At 48.1% G+C, this 26,888-nt stretch overlaps 1 protein-coding gene across 9 annotated transcripts in view; it reads right to left on the bottom strand.

Annotated features, from left to right (window-relative positions):
• Positions 1–26,888, bottom strand: part of RNF150 (ring finger protein 150) — a 176,931-nt gene that overhangs the window by 13,438 nt on the left and 136,605 nt on the right. For all 9 annotated transcript variants that reach the window (XR_003763285.2, XR_005660604.1, XR_005660605.1 and 6 more), the window contains exons 5-6: positions 14,569–14,665; positions 9,866–10,076 (exon numbers count right to left, since the gene is read on the bottom strand). Coding sequence is in view for 1 of the 9 variants with exons in the window: in XM_039913674.1 (XP_039769608.1) it covers positions 9,866–10,076; positions 14,569–14,665 (308 nt within the window). In the remaining 8 variants the exon portion in view is untranslated. The remainder of the gene's footprint in view (positions 1–9,865; positions 10,077–14,568; positions 14,666–26,888) is intronic.

Raw genomic sequence — 26,888 nt, 5'->3', positions numbered from 1 at the left:
TTGATATATCACGGTTTTGATTGTGAAAGTGAACTAAATCTGAGCATAATCCTTATAAATATCCCACTCTGGGGAAGCCGAACTTATTGCCAATTAAATGAAAAACACTAAGTCAAAGAAACCCAAAAGGAGAGGGGATTTCTCCCCACCACGGTCTGCCAGAAGGGGCGAAAGGACTCGCTGGGTGGCCAGGGCTATCACTCTCCCGGTGAGGCAAAGGACGGGAGCACTGGTTATTGAGCTTCTACTGCGAGCAAACCGAGCAGGATGCTGGGCACTTGGGAACAACATACCACGGACGTGAAAGACACGGACGTGAAAGACACGGACGTGACAGACATGGCTCCGGCCTGAGGAACTTGGAGTCCATGGGGGAGAAACAAGTGGAAATAAGGTGCCAAATATATACTGAGTACAAGATGAGAGCGGAGATACAAATGATAAAAATGAAAACAAGCATTTAAATCATGACATAAATAAAGAGCGAATTGTATAACCACGAGCCAAGGTGCTGAAGAGATGGCAGGAGCGGGAAGTTGGGTGGGTCAGTCAGGGAATTGGGCAGGGAATTTTTCAGCTCCCATTTAAAAAAAAAAAATTATACAGTAGCAGCACCATCACTATCGCCAGCTGTCTCCCAGGAATGTCATCACATTCATTTTTCTTGGCCCGCCCCATGCCCATTACCCACTTCAAAATTTGGTTCCATGTCACCCTGGCCCTTGTCCTGCTCCCCGCAAACCTGCCTCTACCCCGGCCCCACTCCTTTCTCCAGTGCAAGCTCCATGCACCGCAATGCTGACTCCCTGTGCTTTGTTTAAAAATACATAACCTCATCCGGCCCCCTCTACCCTCACAGCTCTACTCCTGCCGGATTGTTCCCTTCCGGCTCCTGTAGACCAGGTGTCCCAAGTTGTAGAGGGACAGGGACGGGACTGGAATGAGAGAAGGAACTTCAGGTCTCTGGTCTACAGGGAACAGAGGAGGGGGAATAGGCAAGTAGAGAGAAGAAAAATGAAAGGCCGATTCAGTTGACAGTGGCGGCTCCGGGGACATTTCTTCAGGGAGACCCAGCCACAGTAGGCAGATATGCACCACTGCTATGGCCACACCCCTGGACCCCTGTCTTCCCCTCCCCTTCCCTCCCATACTGGTGCTTGGTCAGTTCCTTTTAGCGAGAAGAACTGGTCAGATTTAAGAGGGTTCCCTGTCAGTGCAGGCTGGAGGTTGGAGGATTTGCTGGCTGAATGAGTCTGTCAATTTTCAATTCCCTAGCAAGTACTTTTTGGAGAAAAAACATGTTCGCTAAGGAATCAGACAACAGGAAAAATAATAATGGGTATCACGGCTCTCTCTGTCCAGTTCTGCAGTGACAGGGCATTTGCTCAGATTTTAGCATCTGATGTAAGGCACAAGTAAGGAATTTTAGAGCCATGCTCTTCCTCCCATTATTGTTGCTGCTGCTGCTGAGTTTTTCTGCGTGCTCTTTCAAATGTCTGTTGCTCTGATGCTTGGGCTCAGCTCCCCTGGTTGGGACACGAGAGAAGGACGGTGGCAAGATATGGCATCATGGTGGCAAGATATGGCATCATGGTGGCAAGATATGGAAACAGCTGTTGTTGTAACTGGATTCTAGAGGCGGGGCCGGGCTAATGCAAGGGACTTTAGGGGTTGGAGTCCTTGCAATCAGGCTAAGAGAGTCCTGCCGCCACCAAGACATGAGTGACACAAGCCACTATTTCTCCAGATGGTACGTCCAGACCCTACCAACATGGCTGCTGCACACATGCAAAGCCAGAGTAGAGCGGGGCAGCACCGGGGTTGATCTGCAATCCACACTTCCTGATTCCAACTGCCCCCTCCTACCCAAACACCTTTCCGATTCTGTAAAGACACAGCAGTCATCTTTCATTTTCCCTGCCATTCTCTGTTTTGGGAATTGAGGGTGATGTTTACGGAGGGAGAGCGGGGGGAGATCATACATAGTTGTGCACTTGGTGTTCGGCTCCAGCCCCCGGGGCATTGGCAGACAATCTGGTGCTGCCTTGGCATGACCCTGGGCCTCCTGCCGGTCCCGCTCCACATCTTCCCAGCTGAGAACCTAAGCCCACACTGTCGTAGAGAAGCAGCGTGGCTCAGTGGAAAGAACCCGGGCTTGGGAGTCAGAGGTCGTGGGTTCGAATCCCGGCTCTGCCACTCGTCAGCTGTGTGACTGTGGGCAAGTCACTTCACTTCTCGGTGCCTCAGTTACCTCATCTGTAAAATGGGGATTAACTGTGAGCCTCACGTAGGACAATCTAATTACCCTGTATCTACCCCAGTGCTTAGAACAGTGCTCTGTACATAGTAAGCGCTTAACAAATACCAACATTATTATTATTATTATTATTACCATCTGCACAAGTCGAGGAGGTGCGGCTCAGCCCCTGCAGGCAGGAGTTGGATGTGCCCCCCTGCCCCTATTCTCTATTTCAGTTTCTGGGGATATCTGCTTGGATGGGGGTTCTGGATGTTCCAGAGGAGCATGCTTCTCCTGGATGGGCAGGTAATAAGAAATGGTCTGGCAGTCTGGACCTTTACCTTCAGGGAGAGCTACTATCTGAATCTGAATCTGTGTCTGAATCTCCATCTATCACTCGTACGTGCTTGGATTCAGTCCTGCCCCATCATCATCTTGGAAGTATTTCAGAAATCTAATATCTCCAGGAGGCCTCACCAAAAAAACCACCCACAGCCTGAGGCCTCCACAAAATTCCGGGCAGACTGGTGGTTGCTGTACTGCTTACTGGGGCAGTGGGTGAGCTTTGGACGCTGAGCTTCCTCTAACCCCAACCCTCTGCTGGACCGTGTCTAATTCCCACCAGTATGGTCTCTCCCAGCATCTAGTACAATGCTCTGCACACAGTAAATGTTTAATAAATACTATTCCTACTGGTGAGCAAGGGAACCGGCAGATTAGATTTGACTCCCGGGCAGGAGCTTGCCAATGTCTGGCCCATTAACTGGTGTGGAGTTCTAGAGGCCCCCTCCCATTTCCTGCTGGGGATGGGAGTCTGGCAGAGATAAATGGGAGTGAATGCAGGACAGGGGAGGGGGAGGGATGCACAGGCTTCAGCTGCACTACTGGGTGGAGGAGGACCGGGAGGTGCTCAGTGAAATATAATGCTGGTACATGTCAAGTGGGGGCCTCCCAAACTGAATACTCCCAGGGTGCACAAGAACCTTAATCTGGCCTTGTCTAGAGGGCAAAAAATTGATTTTAAAGGTACAGAGAAGCAGTTTCAAATAGTGTGACCTAGATTGATCGACCAATCAATGCTCAGTAAACAGACAGACAAGGCTGATGGGCAGAAATCAGGAGAAAGGTTTTTTTCCTAGAGCAAAGATTTCATGAAAACTAGGATGAAAGGAGGCAAAGTTGAAAACAGACACAGATGTGTCTGAGGTGGAGCATACCAACTATAAACACATACACACACATTCACACAGAGCATCCTTTGTCCTCTCCCTGTGCTATAGTCTATTCGAATCTGTTTTCTCAGGTGAAGTGGGTCTCACCGTTGATCTCATTAATCTGAGCTCCTGAAACTGCTGTGACCATTGCTCGTGAATTGTGGTTTTGGGTCCCTTAGTTCCTGGCTCTTCCTGAATTTTATCATTGCTATCTCTTAACTGTCTGACTGGATAGTAAAGTGCTGTATTACTGTTCTTTGTCATTTTCTCCCTATTCTCTCCCTGACAGCTCCTTATCTCTCATCCTGTGAAGAGGGAAGTCAGCATTTAAAATAACCTGGATATCTGCCTGCACAGGTAGGGTTCATCTGGGTGTACCGCAGCAAGATACAAACACTCTGTACAATCTTGCAAGCCATAACATTTCCTGAAATCCGTGTGCTGCACAATCAGGGCAATTTTCACCACGGTGGACAGTTAGTTCATAAAGACTTGACACTCACATTATTTGTATGCATTCTACTTCTTATTCTGTAGCAACTGTGCTGTCAATGGTTCCCCTAGCACAGAATCTGTTCTTGAAGCAACTGAACCCTTACCCTCTCACCTCCGAGTGTTACCGGGATCTGAGAATACTTCACCCTCAACCATCAAGTTCTTCCCTTGACTCTGGCAGAATTCTAAAGCACAGCCTAGCTGCTGATCCAGTGGAAAAAGTACAGCTCTGGAAATCAGGTGACCTGGGTTCAGTCCTGTCTCTGCCTGCCTGCACGCTTTCTGGGGCTGTGCCATCAGTGGCAAAGGGTTTCTGATCGAAGAACCACCTAAGGAATCCCAAAGGCTGTTGTGTTGTACTCTTCCAAGTCCTCACTGCTGTGTTCAATACCACACTGAATGACTGATTGGACCTCCCTCCCCTTCATAAATGACAGACCACCACTCTCCACTTCTTCAAAGCCTTTCTAAAAGCATAACTCCTCCAGGAAGTCTTCCTTGACTAACCACTCATCTCTCCACACTATTCCTCTTCACTTCTGCATTACCTATTCACTTGGGTTCATATCCCCTAAGCACTCTGATATTCACCCCCACAGGATGTAAATATCCAGCCTCCTATTCAATTGCTTCCATTACCTGCAATGTATTTTAATATCTCTCGTCCCCCACCACACTGTAAGCAGGGCAGGGCTCATGCCTACCAAGTCTACTGTACTCTCATAAGTGCTTACTACAGTGCTCTGTATCTAGGAAGTGCTCAATAAGTACCCTTGATTAATTTTAGGGAGGAGGTGGATATTAAAGTAGGGAGACAGGAAGAGTTAAGTTTCCAGATGATCTGGCACCAGTCTTTCATAGCTATTTCCAATGTACATTTAAAACCGTATATAGATATGCAACACACTCCATACACTCTACCGTTACTGCAAAGGAATTAAAATTAGGGTTTGATTGGCTAAGGCATTCTGACTAATAATATTTGCAGCGTGCCATCTTACAGCAAGACTACTGAGCCCAAATCGGGCTAGCCCTTAAAATCAATGTCTGGGGACTCTGTCAAGTGACATGAAATCTTCCGAGAACCTTCAGCACTTTAAGGAGGGGCAGCAGCAGTCCTTGGTGAGTGGAAGCGATCCATCGATGGTGTTTATTGAACGCTTACTCTGTGCAAAACACTATACTATGGGCTTGGGAGAGTACAAGAGAGTTAGATGATAGATCCGATCCCTGCCCTCAAGGAGCTGACTCTTGGAGAGCACTCTGCTCATCAGGGATCCAAGACAAGAACGCCACAGAAAGCTCGGAGGGCCTGACGACTGAGTAGCCTGGGACCGACCAGAGTGTGACAGGAACATGCCCACTCCCGCTGGACAGACTGGGTCGAACGTCACTGAAGATTTTTGGAAATGGAGCTTTTCGGGCTCTCACGCTCAATTTTTTAATCTGTGCTAGCTCCCATGAAGCTCTGAATGCGAGACAGAGCGACTTGCTCCTCCTCCTTAGGAAAAGAGTGAAGTAGGAGGCCAGCACTCAGGCAAGCAACATGCATCTTTCTTTAGACTTGTTAATGCTCAGACAGAGAGAAAGGGCCGGCCAATTTGCTGTCGATCCAGATGCGCTCTGTCACTCCCTTGTTGACATTCACAGGCAGAGCACAGATGAGCAAACGCAGACGCAGGGCTATTGATGTTCGATTCCCTCGTTAGCTCCCCCGGACGTTGTTCCAACTCCAGCCACGCTGTGCTGTGAGGGATTCATCAAGATGATGTTCTAATTCATGGCGCAAAAAAAATTCTCAGTACCCATTAGTCCTGACTGGTTGCCGCAGCAAGGAAAATACCTAATTCAACCCGCCAGCTGCAGTGTGAGTGGCCTCACTTTAGTTCCCACGGGGTGAATGCCTGTGTGTCCCCAGCTCTGGCTGGAGCCTTGAATGGCAATCAATTTGCGGTCTGAATTGATTTGTTTCTTCATGGACAGTCTGTAGATGATCGATAATTTCCCACAGGGCGGGGCCGGCGAATGCAGGGAGGAGGAATGGTGGCTACAAGGACCCATGTTCGTGCCCTGGAATTCACTAATGTTTTTTCTCAGACCCTTACACGGGATGGCATGTGGATGTTCAAACGGACCTGCTGCCATCCAGGGAGCCTGTTCATCGAAGCCTGCACTTGTCCTAAAAACCCTTGCTCTTCCAAACAGCTGTTCTTTGTTGACTGTGCATAGCCACTGTGCTGTCTGGCTGAGAAGTGAATGGGTGATGTTGAAGAGGAAAGTTAAAAAACTCTGAGACTACTCTTTAGAGCTGAATGGCAAAGGGCAGGGTGCCATTTTGTTTAGAGGTGGAACCCTACTGTGGCTCAAATTTTTCACAGCTTCCTCAATTATTCATTCAGATTCTGCCCTTGGTAATTATTTTCATTGCCTGTCTTCCCCATTAGATTTTCAACTCCTAGTAGGCAGCGAACCTGTACTCTGTGCTTCTGTTGTACTTTCCCAAGCACTCAGTAGGGCCTTCAATAAATACCATTATCGGAGGGGAAACTACCCGTGGGCTTTAGACTGTTCAGTAGCTGGATCAGTTCTGTCTTCTACAAGGCTGGGGGTCTGCCAATGGTGACCCTCTTCCGAAGTCCAGGAGCTTATGATTGAATGAATGAATGAATGAAGCCTGGTGCCGATTTTGTAGGAAGCAGAGAAGTGCATTCTCCCCAGCTTCTTCCAGCCAGCCCATTGTTCCCGAGTTCAGCGAACTTATTTAATAATGTTGGTATTTGTTAAGCGCTTACTATGTGCCGAGCACTGTTCTAAGCACTAGGGTAAACACAGGGGAATCAGGATGTCCCACGTGGGGCTCACAGTCTTAATCCCCATTTTACAGATGAGGTAACTGAGGCACAGAGAAGTTAAGTGACTTGCCCACGGTCACACAGCTGACAAGTGGCAGAGCTGGGATTTGAACTCATGACCTCTGACTCCAAAGCCCGTGCTCTTTTCACTGAGCCACGCTGCTTCTTCGGCGCTTTTCTAAAGATACAGCATTCGTGACTTACACTCGTGCCTTCTCATAATGCCGTCTCATAAACATCGGCACACTACGTACACGGGCTTATCAGCCTGTTGCCCAAGCATATCTTGCCGCCACATGAGTCTGGTCACAGCTGCTTAGCGAAAGGGAGCAGCCCCTCGGGACTCAGGGTCGACCCCAAATGAGCCTGGCCTCCCCCTGATGATGCTCAGGGACAGGGAACAGCCAGGCGTGGCACCCTGAATGACAGAAGCGGCTGCAGGCGCAGTAATAACGAGTGATCCAGGCCTAGTTGGCAGCCAGTGAGTTTGAAATAACCGTCAGGCTCAAAAGAGATCAAGCATGGTTAAAGGGTACAGCCTGGGCCTAACTTTTAAGAGGGAGGGATGCCTCTCATTTCATTATTCTTCCCTCCAGTCTTAAATAAAGGTTTATGGTTAGTTTACCAAATTTTGTCGTGAAGCCAGAAACAGTCTCTTGGCCCAGAGAAACTCCCCAGAGAGGCCAAAGACCATAAGCAGAACTCCCTAATCAAGGTAATGGCGCCTGGTATTCCAAGTTCCATCTGGATATTTCCTCCCAGAGTCTCGTATGGGCTGAGTGGGTCCACTGCCCAGGGCAGAGCTGGTTACAATGGGCTGGACTGAGCCTGTCGGAGGCTCAGACTGTTCCCCCCAAAATTCATAGATCAGGTTTATTTGGGGATGAAGAGGCAGCACATTTGGAATCTGTTAGAAAGGTAGTGCACACCACAGTGGAAGCTGAGATCTTAAATGCTAGGCAGCAATAGCTGCTGTAGCAAGTCAAAAAGAGAGAGGGTGATGGAGAGTGGGGCTAAGATTTAGGGTCCCTGAAGCTAATAATAGTGATAATTGTGGTACTATTATGTCAAGCACCGTACTAAGCACTAGGGTAAATCCAAGATAAGGAGATCAGACCCAATCCCTGCCGCAGTACTACTCAGAACTGTGGAAAGAGTGATGTGCCCCTGCATATATGCTCTGTGCTTCTGCCTGCCAGGCACAGTGGAAATTCAAAGGGGCCACTTTAACACCCTCTAACCTCCTGTGGAATAACTCTCCAAATTGTTGGGAGGGTAGGGGAGGCACAGGATGGGTGCAGGCAGAGTCTAGGGTGTGGCTTAGTGGATAGAGCATGGGCCCGGGAGTCAGAGGTACCTGGGTTCTCATCCCGGTTCTGCCACATATCTGCCGTGTGACCATGGGCAAGTCACTTCACTTCTCTGGGCCTCAGTCATCTCATCTGTAAAATGGGGATTAAGAGCGTGAGGCCCATGTGGGACAGGAACTGGGTCCAACCTGATTAACGTGTATCTACTCCAGTGCTTAGAACAGTGGTTGGCACATCGTAAGCACTTAACAAGTACCACTATAATAATTATTATTTTTTTCTGATGACAGTTGGGACAACAGTCCAAGCTGTATTCTTCCGGCCTCGGCTTCAGGGGAGCCCGAAGAGCTATCTGGGTCATCTCACGAAGCTAGGTGGGAAAGTCGTATTCACGTCTGGGGTCTAATGTCCCAATCTGGGTGTTCATCTATGGTTCCAGGCCGTAAACACCTGAGAGGCCGGTTCTCTTTAGAAGTTCAGTCTTCGGGGCTTGCCCCAGGCACCGGGGCACTGCACTCACCACTAGAGAGAGGAGTCTGTGTGCACACGCTCTTTACCCTCCATCTCCTCCTGGGCACCGCCCCAATCCCTGGCCCAATTGCTTGTGTGTGTCTGCTTGTTGATCCACCTAGAGTAGCTGGCCTGCTGGAGCACTGACCTAGTCCAGAGAAGGCTTTCTAGATAGTCCAGAAGGGCTTGGCTAGATAGAAGGTGGGGGCCATTTTTTAGCTAGATCAGAACTAGGGCTAAAAATCAATCCAGACACCTGGACATTCACACCGAGGTGCCACGGAACAGAAGGAAAGGACTATGGGATCTGGGAAAGGCACCTGAGCCTGGAAGTTATGAAAGATGGGATGCCAGAGGCACTAAAAGGATGTGCATGAAAGAAAGCCCTCCCCAGGAATGTCAGTTCCCTTTGTATAGACCCTGATTCTTCCAAGTTACTTAATAGCCACACTCAGGTGACACTGTTCTATAAGTGCCTGCTCTCAAGTGCTCTACTGACTTTGATGTGCACAGACCACGGCTGCACTGTGCGAAACAGAGCTGAGAAAGCAGCAAGGGGGAGGACGAGCAGCACAGCAGGTCCTACAAAATAACCAGAAGACAGATTCCTAAAACTGGAATGACAATTAAAAGGCTTCCATCGAATCACAAGCTTGACAGGGGATTAGGCCGTGTCCTCCCCCTTCCTCTGGCGCCTCTCCGACCCAGAGAGAGTGACCCCTTCCCAGAGGCTGGTGTTTTCTTGCAGTCCGAGGGCTGCTGCTTAAAAGTGAATTTCAACTCCCTCCTTCTGCTCTACCCCCTTCCCCTCCCCACGGCACTTGTGTATATTATATGTATTATTTATTACTCTTTATTTTATTAATTATCTGTATATATCTACGATTCTATTTATCTATTTTGATGGAACTTATGCCGGACTACTCGTTATGTTTTGCTGTCTTCCCCTTCTAGACTGTGAGCCCGTTGGTGGACAGCGATTGTCTCTATCTGTTGCCGAATTGTACATTCCAAGCGCTTAGTACAGCGCTCTGCACACAGTAAGCCCTCAATAAATACGACAATGAATGAACGAATGAACTCTGTTAGGACTGAGATGGAGTCGAGCTGGGGTTTGCTGGCAGTGGTGGCTTTCTCCTCCCGCTCGCCTCCACCGCCCCGCACTGGGTTAGTTAGCAGCCACCCCGGCACGGCAGAGCATTTTCTGAATGTTGCAGGAGGGGCTAAACTAGAGGAGGAACTTACTGTTTGTGGTGAGGTTCCTCTCCCCCGGCGGAGGGGTGGGCCCCGGGTCTTGGATAACCTGTAAGGCGCCTACAGTCCGCACAGCAGGATCCAAGATGACGGAGCTCTCGTTCACGGTTGTGTCGCTGGCGCCCGTAATCTGATTGGTCGGGGGCCCGCCTATGGAAGCTTCGAAATCCGGGGGCAGATCGTCTATGCAGTCGGCGTTGGGCTGACGGAAATAAAAAGAGACACTTTGAGATTATGCTCTGCCAAATGCTTATTTAACTACGAGGGTAAAAGTACCTATTTTAACGTGGAAGACTATCAACGTTATGCGTCACCAAGGACTTACAAACCTTTAGTTTGGACTACTTTATCCACTGGGCCAAAAGGGTGAGTGGCCCAGACTACTTGCCCTCTGGTAGGAGAGATGAGCCCCTAGTTCCCTGTTAATAACGATTATTGTGGTATTTGTTATGGGATTAATATGTGCCAAGCACTGTACCAAGCACTGATGTAGATACAAGATAATCGGGTCCTACATGGGGCTCCCAATCTAAGTAGGAGGGAGAAGAGGTTTTGAATTTCCATTTTGCAACTGAGGGAACTGACACACAGAGGTGTTAAATGACTTGCCCAGGGTCACACAGCAGGTATGTGGCAGGGTTTGGATTAGAACCTTGGTCCTCTGATTCTTAGGTCCATGCTCTTTTCACTAGGCCATGCTGTTTTCCAGCTAAAAGAAGCAAGTGAGCCGTGTCAGAGAGAAGCAGGGGTAGGGGACCCCAGGGGGTGGACCCGCTCTAGGATCAGTGGGGCCACATGGTGTCCGCTGGAACTTTAGCCTGTTCCTTTGATGTAAAACATTTCTCTACACACTCCAGTCCCCTCTCCCCTTCACTCTGCCCTCGGCTCTTTATGAAGCACCCTGGGACCAGCTACCTTAAAAATGACAAAAAACAGCAAGGAGAACTCAGTTAAGCCGGGGTAAAGACCTGGGTTAGGGGGAATTGGAGAGTTTACAGAAAATCCATCCAAAACAAGAACAGTGCCAATTTTTAGACGAGTACTTGGCACAAAGTACGCGTTTAACAAATACCATAATAATAATAACTTTCACTTTTCTAAATCCCTAGGAAGCCACACTTCCATCTATTCTGCCCCTTCCTGTCTCTCCCACCCTTCCCTGCTGTGTCTGCTGGCACTTGGGAGGGCAGAGAACAGATCAATCAGTCAGATGATCAATGTTATTTATTGAGCGTTTACTATGTGCAGAGCACTGTACTAAGTTCTCAGGAGAGTACAATACAGCAGAATTAGCAGACACGTTCCCTGCCCATAATTCAGTCATTCAATAGTATTTATTGAGCGCTTACTATGTGCAGAGCACTGTACTAAGCGCTTGGAATGTACAATTCGGCAACAGATAGAGACGATCCCTGCCCAATGACGGGCTTACAGTCTAATCGGGAGAGACAGACGGACAAAAACAACATAATCATGATAGATAGAATCAAGCTTACAGCTTGTTCGTCTATTGATGACACAAAGGCATGACACAAACTTAATACCCTTGACATAGATGGTAAGCTCACTGTGGGCAGGGAACGTGCCTACCAACTCTGTTATATCGTACTCTCCCAAGCGCTTAGTAGAGTGTTCTGCACTAAATACCATCGATTGGTTGATTGATTAAAGCCGTTCAGTCCAGGAAGAGCTACGTTTTCGGGGTTTCCTCTCTCAAACTTTAGAGAAGCAGCGTGCTCAGTGGAAAGAGCCCGGGCTTGGGAGTCAGACGTCGTGGGTTCGAATCCCAGCTCCGCCACTTGTCAGCTGTGTGACTGTGGGCAAGTCACAACTTCTCTGTGCCTCAGTGACCTCAACTGTAAAATGGGGATTAACTGTGAGCCTCACGTGGGACAACCTGATAACCCTATATCTACCCCAGCGCTTAGCACAGTGCTCTGCATATAGTAAGCGCTTAACAAATACCAACATTATTATTATTATTACCCTGCTTTTGCCCTGTGGAACTTTTTAGCAGTCTAGCCCAATCACACTAAGGGCAATAGGAGGCATCCCAAATAAAGCAAGTGAATGATCTTCTCTCAAAACCAAGGTAAAGATTGAGAAGACAAAAGAGATTCTGCAGGAGCTAGGGGAAAGCCTCTTCTAAATGTAAACAACGGGGATTCTCGATAAACTGACTGTAGTTTTTTCCAACACAACAATATCTGGGCTACATGGTGGGGTTCGAGCAATGTAAGCTCCTCGTATTTACCAACTTCACAGTATTGTACTCTTCCAGATACTTACTACAGTGCTCTGCACCCAGTAAATGTTCAATAAATACCACGGATTCAGCTGATTTTTGTCTTGCAAACATTATGCATTTTCAATTTAGAATGTTGCTTGACAGAATCCAACGCAGTTCTGTTTTCACCCAAGTCGATTTGTGTTTGAAGTATAAACCACTGGGACCAGCCCGCAGCTGGCGTTGCGACAGCTGGCATATGGAGGAAGAAAAGCCAGACTAATGCATGTCATTACAATACATCATTATCCTTCAGGTGCACACCCTCCTGCTGGGCTACTGTGGAGGTCCTGAAATAATGAACACGCCGGGATAGGATAGCGTCTCTCTTCTCCATAACAAATGCTTTTAACAGATCCCAATAACCCGTCACCTGGGGAGACAGCCACCTGTGCTCTGTTGTCCTGGGGTGGCGGTGACTCAGTATGTGGGGGAGAGGGGAGGAGCCAAGGCCATCTGCGGATAAATTTCACTTTAATTCTCGGGGGTTTTCCCAGCGGGGCTACTCAGTGGGGGAAAATCCACAGGAGAAACCTGTCACCAATGAAGTATGTCTGGTTTTTCACTAATCCTGGGCTCTGAGATAACTGAGGCACAGAGAAGCAAAGGGACTCGCCCAAGGTCACACAGTAGACAAGTGGTGGAGCTGGAATTAGAACCCAGGTCCTTCTGACTCCCAGGCCCGTGTTCTATCCACTAGGACATGCTGGGCTCTGCTAAGCCAGGCAGGTGACCCCTCCCCACTACGCAAGCTCCCTTCCAGCTGGGGGCCCGGACAAACGGTCACCCACTCGCCAAGGACCGGTTGGTTGAGGACTCTTCTCAGCAGCGGCTTGTCACATCTGCATCATCCCAAATCGCATCATCCCTCCTCAGGTCAGCGTAATGGTCCCGCAGGTGAGGGACGGGGGCCTAAATGAGAGGAGTCTGGAGAAGAGAGGTGCTGAATCTCTTCATATGTTGCCTTTGGTTTTCCCTTGGCCTCTCTTGCACAAGCCCTGGCTTTGCACGGCTGGCGGGGATCTCCATGCAACAGCTGGTGGCTTATCCGCCGCCACCGTTCGTGAACTGAGGTTGACACGGTCACGAGAAAGGCTTTCCCCCCCCTTGCCTCGTGCCAGCTGGCTGGAATCGTTTCCTTATTGAGGAAGACGCTGAACTTCATTAGTGTGCTCAGCTGGGGAAAGGCCGGTCAACAGAAGAACACAGTCCGGGGGTCTCACGCTCCAATCATTGAGGTATTCCTCCCAGATCCAGGTGCCACAGGTGTCCAACGTTCCGAGTCGGGATCTCTCCCGATGACCCGGCGCCGCTGCCGCTTGGACAACCCGATGATTTATGAAATGGTTGAGGAGCGTCACGCTCAGATCAGGGCCAGAAAGAAATCACCCAAGAAATTTTTCCTAGTTGGCTGAGCAGGAGTAGCAGATTAGAGAACAATTTAATGATAGATGCACTAGGCTTAGGCTGTATTTCCCTACAAGCATGCAGAAATACTTTCTGGCGTAAAGGCTGTAAGCTTGTTGTGGGCAGGGAATGTTTCTGTTGATTGTTGTAGTGTATTCTCCCCAGTGCTTAGTACAGTGCTCTACACACAGTAAGCGCTCAATAAATACCACTGACTAAAGCCATGCTGATTGTTGCTTTATAAGATAGGTATCTTTCTTGTATCTACCCCAGAGCTAAGTGCTTAGCACACAGTAAGTGCTTAACAAGAGAAACAGAATGGCCTAGTGGGCATAGCACGGTCCTGGGAGTCGGAAGGACCTGGGTTCTAATCCTGACCCTGCCACTTGTCTGCTGTGTGACCTTGGGCAAGTCACTTCGCTTCTCTGTTCCTCAGTTACTTCATCTGTAAAATGGGGATTGAGACTGTGAGTCCCACGTGGGACAGGGACTGTGTCCAACCTGATTCGCTTGTATCCACCCCAGCACTTAGTATAGTGCCAGACACAAAGTAAGCGCTTAACAAATACCATTATTATTATTACTAATAATACAAAAAGTACCATGATAATAATTAATAATTGCAAAACCAGCATCTCGATGACCAGCTACGTATCCCAAACAAAACAGAGGGAGAGGGACACTGCAGAACGAGAACAGAATGAGAGGAAAGCTGTTTCCAGATGGAAGACTCCCACTGGATGGTCCAGACAGTGTTATACCTGGGACTGAAAGTCAACAAAGCCCTTGGAGAAGGGCAAAGCTCAGAATATGGAGGGAAAATGGGTTGTAGAGGCAGAAGGCTGACTGAAAAGCCCCCTCCATGGTTGAGCAGAATAGCCCCTTCATGAATTGTTCCCAATTCATGACCTCCCCCACCCCCTCCTGGATTGGGACCCGTAGACGGGAGAGAGAGCCAGGGAACAAAGCCTGGGGTTGGCCTGGACCCCTCCGTGCTTACCGGGATCCCTAGTGCTTTGAGAATGTTCATTTTGCACATGGGGCAGGTGCGATGGTCTAGCAGCCAGGGGTCGACGCAGGATTTGTGGAAAAGATGCCTGCAATGAAAAGCAAGGTGGGGTTAGAGGCAGGAGGGGCCCGGCGTAAGTGAGAGGCAGCACGGAACACTTTCTTGGCCGTTCCTTCCACGTTTCAGATAACTGGGAGCCCGTGGAAATCAGGAGTTTTGTCAGGAACCAGGAAGGACTGTCTGACCTGGATATGGACTGGACACTGGGCTACCTTCAAATGACTCCAAACTAATAATAATGTTGGTATTTGTTAAGCGCTTACTATGTGCCGAGCACTGTTCTAAGCGCTGGGGTAGACATAGGGGAATCAGGTTGTCCCACGTGGGGCTCACAGTCTTAATCCCCATTTTACAGATGAGGGAACTGAGGCACAGAGAAGTTAAGTGACTTGCCCACAGTCACACAGCCCACAAGTGGCAGAGCTGGGATTCAAACTCATGAGCCCTGACTCCAAAGCCCATGCTCTTTTCACTGAGCCACGCTGCTTCTCATGAGAAACAGTATGGCATATCGGATAGAGCACAGGTCTGGGAGTCAGAAGGCTGTGGGTTCTAATTCTGGCTCCGCCACTTGTCTGCTCTGTGACCTAGGGCAAATCATTTCACTTCTCTGGGTCTCAGTTACCTCATCTGCAAAATGGAGATTGAGGCTGTGAGCCTCATGTGGGACAGGGACTGTATCCAACCGGATTTGCTTGTACCCACCCAAGCACTTAATACAGTGCCTGGCATATAGTAAGCTCTTAACAAATACCATAATTATTATTTATTCTTCTTGAGTTCCCCGCCATCACCTGATTGACAGAAAGCTGTTGGTGATACCAGCTCTCAAAAGAAAGCCCAAGGAGGAGTTTAACAACGGCAGATGCCTCCAATTTCTATTTACTGCCCAGATGGGCTAACCAGGGGTGTGTGGCAGGAGGGCCCGCCGAGGTAAAGACTTGAGATAGCCCTGACCTTCCGAACTGATATCATCCTTACCCCCCCAGGCCTAAATCACTACCAGATGGTACTACCCCTGTCTTCAAATGAAGGGCTTCCTACCAGGTGACCCTGGGGGTAGCCGGCTCCCAGGCAAACATGTTTCAAAGGGCCCAGAACATCCTGGTGTGAGTCGGAGGCGAGGGGGTAGATGCGGGGGGAGAACTGCTCTCTCCCTGACTCACAAACACTGCTTTCTCCAGTGTGGTGGAGTGGTTAAAGCACAGGCCTGGGAATCAGAACAACCTGGGTTCCAATCCCAGCTCCACCACTTATCTATTGAGTGATCCTGGGCAAGTCGCTTAACTTCTTTGTGTCTCAGCTCATCTGTAAAATGGGGATTAAGACTCTGAGCCGCTATGGGGGCCATGGACTGTGCCCAACCTGATCAGCTTGTATCGATATCGGCATTTAGTACGGTGCCTGGCACAAAGTAGGCGCTTAACAAATACTATAAAACAATCGAACAAGCCCAGAGGGCAGAGGCAAATATCTGACCATCCACGTTCCCAATTCAGTAGGTTTCTTTAAAGATGCTGCATTTCTAGCTGGGAGAGAAAACCCTGGTGGCTTCTGGCATTGAGTGACTGACTGCTCCATCCCCTGTGCCAGTGTACTGTGAGTCACCAGGCTCCTGACAATATTCCACACCCACATGGGAGTTCACGTTTCCAAGGTGCTTTTCTCTCCAGTCAAAAATCTCCCTTCTGAGCTCTTGAAATCCCTGGTCTTCCCTGTTGTTCACCCAGTTGAAATGAATCTCTGAAAGCAAGCATGGACGGACCACGCCAATGGATTGCATTACACTCTGGCAGGGTGGAGACCCTGTGTCCTTTCAAGAGCAGTCTTGCTCCGTGAGGAATAAATAAATGTTGGTATTTGTTAAGCGCTTACTATGTGCAGAGCACTGTTCCAAGCGCTGGGGTAGATACAGGGTAATCAAGTTGTCCCACGTGAGGCTCACAGTTAATCCCCATTTTACAGATGAGGTAACTGAGGCACAGAGAAGTGAAGTGACTCGCCCACAGTCACACAGCTGACAAGTGGCAGAGCCGGGAGTCGAACCCACGACCTCTGACTCCGAAGCCCAGGCTCTTTCCACTGAGCCACGCTGCGAGATTGCCTGGAGCGGGGAACAGGAACTCTGCACCCACAGGCATTAAGCTTCTTCCAGATGGTGCTCAGTCTACCGGTTTGGAGAAGGGAAGAGAAAATGAGTGCGAGTGAAGATGGAAAGAAATAGTTATATTCACCACAGCTGAGAACTCTCCAAGCATTATAGGTAGATAGATGGGCAAGCCGTGATAGTGGAGAAGCAGCTTGGCCTAGAGGAAAGTGTGGCCTAGTGAATACAGCCTGGGCCTGGGAGTCAGAAGGACCTGGGTTCTAGCCCCAGCTCTGCCGCTTGTGTGCTCTGGGACCGTGGGCAAGTCACTTAGCTTCTCTGTGCCTCAGCTACTTTACCTGTAAAATGGAGATTATGACTGTGAGCCCCCTGTGTCCAACCTGATTACCTTATACCTTCCTCAGTACTTAGAGAACAGTGTCCGGTACAAAGTAAGAGCATAACAAATAAAATTAAAAAAATGAAATAAGTGAGGGCCTGGGGGTCAGAGGCCCTGATCTTGATGGAGCACCTGCAGGGTGTGGAGGCCTGTGTAGGGCTTGTGGAGAGGAAGGGGGCCTGCAGTTCCTGCCCTCGGGGAACAGAACTCTAATGAGTGGGAAGCAGCGTGGCTCAGTGGAAAGAGCCTGGGCTTGGGAGTCAGAGGTCATGAGTTCGACTCCCTGCTCTGCCACTTGTCAGCTGTGTGGCTGTGGGCAAATCACTTCACTTCTCTGTGCCTCAGTTACCTCATCTGTAAAATGGGGATTAACTGTGAGACTCACGTGGGACAACCTGATTACCCTGTATCTACCCCAGCACTTAGAACAGTGCTCTGCACGTAGTAAGCACTTAACAAATACCAACATTATTATTAATGAAAGGCCTCTAACGGAAAAGAAAAGGAGGAAAAAGCATGCAAGGGGGTAAATAAATACCAGAGGAATGAACTAAGTGCGTGGCACTGCTGAGGCCTCTTGTGAGAGAGCATAACTAGGCTGGTTAGGGTAATCAGAGAATGCTTTCTGGAAGAAGTGCTGCTGCAAAAGTACAGTTGAGGGGAAGGCAAAGCTGAGGATTGAGGATCACCATGTCAGGGGGAAGGATGAACGTAGTGAGTTGAGTGTGGGAGGTTGTGTTCTGGGGAGCTTGTCCTTATGCAAATTGCTACCATGCTATAATTCTGTTACCTACTGGGTCAGGCAAGCAGCTGAGGATGCCTCCAAGTTAAGTCTGGAGCCATCTGAATTCCTAGGAGAGGGGGCAGACTTTGGCAATAACTGTCCTTTTTTGTCCTCTGCCTCAGTTCCAACCTGTTCTTTTTAGGATCCATTCCCCATTGTTCTGAAGCACAAAGGCCTGACTGCTGACAAGGTTCACTTCTGAGGTGATCTCTTTTATCACTCCTGGGTGGTGTGAAAGCTATGAAAGAATATCTGCCCTTTCCAGGCCCAGTTAGCTGCTGGGAAAGAATGTTAGAGCTCGCGGGAGTGTTAATTAAAGCTGATAATAGACTTCTCTGCCCTGCCACTAAATTGGCTGCTAGACCCCACACTGTTGGTACAAGGTAGAAAGTTTCTAACTATGGATATATCTCTTTTGGATAATTAATTGTCTTGGGGATTTGGGCACTCGGATCATTTGGTTAGTTTGACTGTATGGGGTTGGTGATGACTACGGTTCTATGATTACTCTGTAACGCCTACTGTGTGTTGCCCAGAAATTAGGCGTAGATTAGATAGAGCTACAGGACATAAATCAGAACAATTTAGCCTTTTTTTTTTTTTAATGGGATCTCACTGTGCACAAGTCCTTGAAAGCCAGAGAATTCAATGAAAACTCCGCTAGACTGAGGAGCAATGCCCCCGACGAACACCACGGAAACCATCTCCATATTCTGTGTTTTAACTCTACCATACCCAATTGTAAAAAATCACACAGACCAATGGCTACTAAACCTTTCACGGAGGGCAGCATGGCAGTGGTCTAAGCTGCCAGGTGTTGCATTAACAGAAAATCAGTAACACAAATATATGTTTTCATCCCCTCTCTGGGCCTCCCTCCTTCTTGTGCCTTAGAAGAGATGTTATCTCCATGACAATGTGGGCAGCAGGGAGGCTTCCTGCAGTGGCTATATTATATTATACTGGTGCCTGCTGATGAATTCAGCGGGTGGGGGTTCTGGCATCTCTCTCCTTTTTTTCCAGTTGATTTGTTACCATGGAGATATCCCTTTTTGACTCAGTTGAATCTCACCCTGGGTTCAGACAACACTGGAAAGGGCAGTGGCTGTGCAGATGAGGGCTTTGCATATTGTGAGCCATGTGCTCAAGCCCTGTTTCTGAGCCAGGACACTCAGCGTCCCTACTGGATCTGCACAAAAGATTTGGAGTTTTCAATTCTAAGCCTGATCCTTTTCCACGACCCCTTCCATCCTGGGACAATTGGTGGGGACTTGGAGGGTTGCTTTAAGGGCTCAGATGCAGTCTTTTTTTGCCATGCCTTCAGCCCCTCCTTTCCGTTATTTTATTTACGGCATTTGCTAAGGGCTTACTATGTGTCAAGCACTGTTCTAATTGCTGAGATGGATACAAATTAATCAGGATGGACAAAGTCCCTGTCCAACATGAGGCTCACAGTTTAAGTAGGAGGAAGAAGAGGTATTAAATCCCCATTTTACATTTGAGGAAACTGAGGCTCAGAGAAGTTCAGTGACCTGCCCAAGGTTGCACAGCAAGTAACTAGCAGAGCTGGGATTAGAACCCAAGTCCTTTGACTCGCAGGCCCGTGCTCTTTCCCCTAGGTATGCTGCTTCCCATTGTTCCAAGAGCCTGGGACTCCCTGTTTCCTCACATCCACCAGACATCAAGCCCCACAGATATCCCTCCTCCTCCAAGCTTTTCTCAACTAATGATCAGAACCGGGACTCTTATCAACGCTTCAGCCATTAACAGATTCATTTAGGGTCATTCTTATTCTTAGTGATTGTGATGCATACGCTCTACTTTTTTGCATAGTCTTTCAAAGTGTAAGCTCCTTGTGGGCAGGGAATGTGTCCTATATCCTCTGCTATAACTCCCAAGCACTTAGTACGCTGCACTGCACTGACAGTAAAAACAGTAATGATGATAATAATGGTTTTTGTTAAGTTCTCTAGACTGTAAGCTTGTTTGTGAGCAAGGAATGTGTGTGTTTACTGTTGTACTGCAAGCTCCCAAGCACTAAGTACAGTGCTCTGAACACGGTAAGTGCTTAATAAATATGATTGAATGACTGTGCGAAGCACTGTGCTACACCCTGGGATACATACTATACAATCAGATCAGGCACAGGCCCTGCCCTACTTGGGCTAAGTCTAAAGGGGAGCAATGACAGGTGTGCTATCCCTAATTTACCGGTAAGGAAACTCAGGCATGGAGAATTTAAGTGACTTGCCCAAGGTCACCCAGCAGGTAAGTGGTGAAGGCAGAACCTGGAAAGCTCTGGGGGTGGGGAGTTGAGGGGAGGTGGAGAGGGAAGCGGAGGCAAAGAGGGAGGCGTTAACTGGGGGCGAGGTGCCACCGGTGTGAATTTTCCGGGTTCTCCTGTGCAGATCCAGATGCTCTTCCCATTCTCCAAGCTGCTTCTGGTTCGATAAAGTGCTCTGCACAGAGTAAGCACTCAATAAGTACGACTGAATGAATTGAATGAATCCCACCTCGTACCTGGGGCAAACCTGCTGAGGGTCAACACTCCAGGCTTTCAATGTTGCTGACTAAAACCTCGTACGACTGGGCTGAGTTGAATCGGTTGCTCCGGGTCCTAAGCGGGCCCTCAGAACTGTACTTCAGTTTTCTGCCTCAGCCTCTTTTGGGTTGCACAAGTAACTAATAGAGAGCCAGAAGGCATTTTGGGGTCAATACCATGGTAACAACCTTCCTTCACTGATACTTCACTGATTTGTTTCAACTTAATTTATTCATGGAGATGGCATTAATCTGAGAAGCACAGTGAACAGCTCTGTGACTCCTGTACCATTTCCTCCCTGGAAACTCATAATAATTCTAAACACTCTATTAAGTGCTAGGGTAGATATGTGATAATCAGGCAGGACACAGTCCCCGTCCCACATGAGGCTCATAGTCTTAATAGGATGGAGAATAGGTATTGAAGCTCCATTTTGCAGATGAGGAAAACAAGACACTGAGGAGTTAAATCTCTGTGCCTCAGGAAGCTACAGAGCCTGGGGAAGCAACATGGCATAATGGAAAGAACATGAGCTTGGGAGTCAGAGGACTCTGGTTCTAATCCCGGTTCTACCATTTACCTGGTGTGTGACCTTGGGTGGGCCACTTAACTTGCATGTGTCTTGGTTACCTTGTCTGTAAAATGGTTATTAAATCCTCCTGCCTCCAATTTAGACTGTAAGCCCCATATGGGACAGGGACTGGGTCCAACCTAATTATCTTGTACCTACCTCAGGGCTTAGTAAAGTGCCTGACGCATAGCAAGTGCTTAACAAGTACCAAAAAAGAAAAAGTTACTTGCCAAAGGTCACACAGTGGGCAAGGACCAGAGTCAGGATTTGAACCCAAGATCTTGGCCTCTGACTTCCAGGCCTGCGCTCTTCCCACTAGGCCATGCTGCTCCTCTATCATCATTACCTTCAATACTTACTGAACGCCTACTGTGCACACAGCATGGCACTAGGAGCTTAGGAAAATACAAGAAAAGTAGAAAGACATGATGCCTGCCCTGGAGGAGCTTACAATCTAAAGGCCAATCTGGTTCCGACAGGACTGAGCGACCCTGGAAGTCCACAGGAGCCCTGCCCTGATTTAAGTCTCTGGAGGCACTGGGCTAGGGATGACCTCCTGGGTCTGATCATCTCTTTCAAGAGGGCTTTCTTGACTAGATCCTCATTTCTTCTTCTCCCTCTCCTTTCTGCGTTGCCCCTGCACTTGGATTTGCTTCCTTTTTTCACTCTTCCCTCAGCCCCATGGCACTTACCTACACATCCGTAATTTATTTATATTATTAGTGTCTGTCTCCCTCTCTCGACTGTAAGCTCGCTGGAGGCAGGGAACATGTATACTAACTCAGTTATACTGCACTCTCCCAAGCGCATAGTACAGTGCTCTGCACACTGTCAGTGCTCAATATATACCTTTAATCATATATATATAGGGAGGTGAAGGTGGGGGAGAGAGATTTCTCCCTCACTTAATTTTCTCCAGGGCTACATATCCTTAGGAAAAGGAAAAAAATCCTACACAAGTCAGAAATCTTGGCGGATCATATTTCCCACTAAGTCAGGCTCCTTTCTTTCCCTCTTTGAGAGAAAACTGTTCCCTCAGAAGTATTCATTCATTCATTCAATAGTATTTATTGAGCGCTTACTCTGTGCAGAGCACTGTGCTAAGTGCTTGGAATGTACAATTCGGCAACAGATAGAGACAATCCCTGTCCAATGACAGTAAGAGTTACCAGGGAAATTACAGTATTCTCACTTGGTATCGGGCCCAACTCCACGGAGGATCCGCACCTGGAATCTGACCGGTTTAATTATATCATTTGTGGGGACGGTCAAGCTGGGCGGCACTCAGCCGAAGCATCAAGATCATTCATGGAAATGAAGCTTCCTGGCGTATCTCATCTGTCGCCCCTGTCCTCTCCCCCTCCCTTCAGGCTCGCATCTCCTCCTGCCTCCGGGACGTCTCCACCTGGATGTCGGCCCGCCACCTAAAACTCAACATGAGCAAGACTGAGCTCCTCATCTTCCCTCCCAAGCCCGGTCCGCTCCCAGACTTCTCCATCACCGTGGATGGCACGACCATCCTTCCCGTCCCGCAGGCCCGCAATCTCGGTGTCATCCTTGACTCGTCCCTCTCGTTCACCCCACACATCCTATCCGTTACCAAGACCTGCCGGTTTCACCTCTACAATATCGCCAAGATCCGCCCTTTCCTCTCCACCCAAACGGCTACCTTACTATTGCGGGCTCTCGTTATATCCCGGCTAGACTACTGTGTCAGCCTTCTCTCTGACCTCCCTTCCTCCTCTCTCGCCCCGCTCCGGTCTATTCTTCACTCCGCTGCCCGGCTCATCTTCCCGCAGAAACGATCTGGGCATGTCACTCCCCTTCTTAAACAACTCCAGTGGTTGCCTATCGACCTCCGCTCCAAACAAAAACTCCTCACTCTAGGCTTCAAGGCTCTCCATCACCTTGCCCCTTCCTACCTCTCCTCCCTTCTCTCTTTCTACCGCCCACCCCGCACGCTCCGCTCCTCTGCCGCCCACCTCCTCGTCGTCCCTCGGTCTCGCCTATCCCGCCGTCGACCCCTGGGTCACGTCCTCCCGCGGTCCTGGAACGCCCTCCCTCCTCACCTCCGCCAAACTGATTCTCTTTCCCTCTTCAAAACCTTACTTAAAAATCACCTCCTCCAAGAGGCCTTCCCAGACTGAGCTCCTCTTCCCCCTCTACTCCCTCTGCCATCCCCCCTTTACCTCTCCGCAGCTAAAGCCTCATTTTCCCCTTTTCCCTCTGCTCCTCCACCTCTCCCTTCCCATCCCCACAGCACTGTACTCGTCCGCTCAACCGTATATATTTTCGTTACCCTATTTATTTTGTTAATGAATTGTACATCGCCTTGATTCTATTTAGTTGCCATTGTTTTTACGAGATGTTCTTCCCCTTGACGTTGTTTAGTGCCATTGTTCTCGTCTGTCCGTCTCCCCCGATTAGACTGTAAGCCCGTCAAACGGCAGGGACTGTCTCTATCTGTTGCCGACTTGTTCATCCCAAGCGCTTAGTACAGTGCTCTGCACATAGTAAGCGCTCAATAAATACTATTGAATGAATGAACAGCTGCCTCTCTGACATGCTTGGTTTGCTTCAATTCTCCAATCCTTCAAAAGGGTTTAGTTGGCCAGAAGATGGCATACACTGTCCCAAAATCAAACCTCTGCATCACCCTAACCCCCCTCTTCCACCTTTCCTTTTTCATTCTCACTCCCCCGTCAAACTTTATAGTCAGAATAAATCTGCCCCTCACTAGGTGATCCGGTTTCATTGCCTTGTCAGCTAATTATAGTCGATTCAGAACTTAAAAAATACCGCACTGTAATATATCTTCAGTAGTTTGTGAAAAGAACGAGGATGCTAACTTTGACAGCAGTTCGCTTATTGAAGTATTACCAGTATATTCATTAAAATTGTGAGGTTTTTCACCAAAACCATGTCGCTCAGTAAGGAACAACTCTAAATTTAACAACCAATAAACCAAAGCTAGTACATGTTATATGGGCTAGAAAAGTCAGTGAAGTTTTATTCAAACCAAACAATAGTTGAGGTTTTCTTCTTGAGAAAAAAAGAAATCTGTTTTTGATCAAGACTATGTAAATTGCATGATAGTGTAAAATCAGGTCTGGCCATTCCAACATGGATTAGAAAGCTCCCCTTTGTTTGCAAGCTCAGGCTACACAGGATATATAATCAGGACCCAGATCACATTTCATAAATTTAGTTAGTCATAGAGAGGTTGGAATTTTCTGGCTTTCGGACATTATGCTCACGCTCACCCCATCCCCCAAACAGCTTGGTTTCAAGAACAGGAGGGTTCTGAAAGGGCTAGTGTCTATTTTCAGGGTCTTCAATTTCGTTTTGGTTCCAAGTCATTGAGTTTGCAAATATTAAAATGGTCTTCGTGGACTGAATGTCATTTTCTAATCTCATACCAATGAAGAGTTCAGTTCAGCAGGAAGATGGAACAAATGTACCACTAAAAAAAGAACTGCACTCGGTTTTCCCGAATCATACGGGTTCCTACAAAATAAATATCATTGATCGACTGATTGCAAAACCCCACATTCAGGAAAACTCACACTGTACTCCTCTCTGAGTCCAAGGCCACATACATCTTGACATGCCCATAAACGCTTTCTTCCAACACCATGATGCTTGTCCAAACAGGCTCACACTGTCAGACTAATGTTTCCTAATTTCCTAACAACATTCTAGCCAAAATGCAGAGTCAAAACACTCATTATGGCAGACTGAGTGAATAGGATTCCACATGAACAGACATCAATGCCACAAAAATGCAGGCACTTAGATCTGCATATAGAATCCACAAAACTTCTGTTCAGTGACAGAAAAGATACTGATCAACTTTATAAGTTCAACTAGGAATCCCGGAGGTTGTAGAATACAAGTGAACAGGAAAGGCAAAAATGTCCCTGCTTGTAGATGGACCACTAAAATCCTTCTTGCCAAAGAAGTTTCAGAGGGAGAGGAGGTGGAGGAGAAAAGGAGAGCTGCATTTTTTTGGACTTTACCAAATGACTAAACCGTCTAAGTAAGTAAGCCAAGGTGCTTGGGTTTTAAGGAGGAGTTGTCACAAGCGGTGCTGTTCATTATCATCAATGCGATTTACTGAGCACTTACTATGTCCGGATCACTGTATTAAGCTCTTGGATACAACAGAGTTGGTAGAAATGTTCCCTGTTCACAGTGAGCTTACAGACTAGCTATTGGTTACAAGCTGCTCCTCTCTCGCTCCTCCAGAGATAATAATAGTGTTGGTATTTGTTAAGCGCTTACAATGTGCAGAGCACTGTTCTAAGCGCTGAGGGAGATACAGGGTCATCAGGTTGTCTCACGTGAGGCTCGCAGTTAATCCCCATTTTACAGATGAGGTAACTGAGGCACACAGAAGTTAAGTGACTTGCCCACAGTCACACACAGCTGACAAGTAGCAGAGCTGGGATTCGAATTCATGACCTCTGACTCCCAAGCCCAGGCTCTTTCCACTAAGCCACGCTGCTTCTCTACATATATATATATTCTCTCTCTATATAGATGGCTATAGAGCTAAGAGCCATCAGGAAGGCAGAGCTTTAGAGACCCGGCATGGCCTATATAGAAAGAGCATGGGCCTGGGAGTCAGAGGACATGGGTTCTAATCCTGGCTTTGCCACTTGTCTGCTGTGTGACTTTGGGCAAGTCACTTCACCTCTCTGAGCCTCAGTTACCTCATCTGTAAAATGGGGATTAAGATTGTGAGTAGCATGTGGGACATGGACTGTGTCCAACCTCATTACCTTGTATCTAGCCCAGTGTTTAGTACAGTGACCGGCTCATAGTAAGTAATTAACAAATACTACTAAAAAAAAAAAGGGAAGGGATGTTTGAGGAATTATCTCAAGCACTTTGGGAACACTTTTCTGCTACTAAAACCAGCATGACTTATAAAAGCAAGGCTGGATGGAGGAGAGGGTACATAAATGAGTTTCTCTTAGCAGGTAAACTGAAAGTCTATAGTGCTGTAGGCAAACAGGCTAGATGTGGGGCAAACTTTCAACAAACCACCCAAAATGCCCCTTTCAAAGGGATCAACTCACTCCTCTGGGGGTCAGAGGTGGCTGCTTCTACTTCTGCCTGTCATATTTTTAGTGTCCACCTTCCCCACTAGACAGCAAGCTCCTTGAGAGCAGGGATCTTGGCTATGAATTCTACTACACTCTCTCAAGCGCTTAGTACAGTGCTCTGCCCATGGTGAGCATTCAATAAATACCATTAATTGCACATGGCCAAATGCAGTTACAAATTCCAGTGTGGGATCAGTGAGTCGCACTGCCCTATTTGTGGCCCCAAGTTAAGCCCTCTTGCTCATACTGAGCTCCACATTTTTGCAATAGCCACTTCTGCTCTGCTTTCAATTTACAATTACTTCGGAAAGCTTCACTGCAGGGGGAAAAAAAACAACAGGTGGCAATTTTTTCAGTCTGGTACATGATTGTGTTTAAATCCTGGCTTTGCCTCCCCAGGCATAATGATGTTAGTCATGCTCAAATCTTGGCAGTGTTTGTCCTGTTTAGGCAAGAAGAGGCAACAGAATGATGTACCCTACACTCAGAGAGTTGACTGAAATTTAGCAATGGCCTCCAAAGAGAGTGGTGTGAGTGTGTATGCGTGTTTGTCTGCGTGTGTTTGTGCGTCAACAAGTGGGGAGATGAGGAAAAATGGTGTGGCAATGCAAGTGTCAGATTCCCCCAACTCCTGAGGCCAAAGAAACCACCAGACGCAGAGCTCTGAAGAAGGGATGCTCGGAAGAAATTAGTCGCTGCAAAGCCTTGACGTGTGCTCTGGTGGATTATGCAACTCTGGTTCTTAGCCAGCAGTGCT

The sequence above is a fragment of the Ornithorhynchus anatinus genome, chromosome 12 (genome assembly GCF_004115215.2).
Source record: "Ornithorhynchus anatinus isolate Pmale09 chromosome 12, mOrnAna1.pri.v4, whole genome shotgun sequence".
Taxonomy (NCBI): Eukaryota; Metazoa; Chordata; class Mammalia; order Monotremata; family Ornithorhynchidae; genus Ornithorhynchus; species Ornithorhynchus anatinus.
The sequence above is the reverse complement of the archived record's forward strand: the minus strand, read 5'-3'. Positions and strand labels throughout refer to the sequence as shown.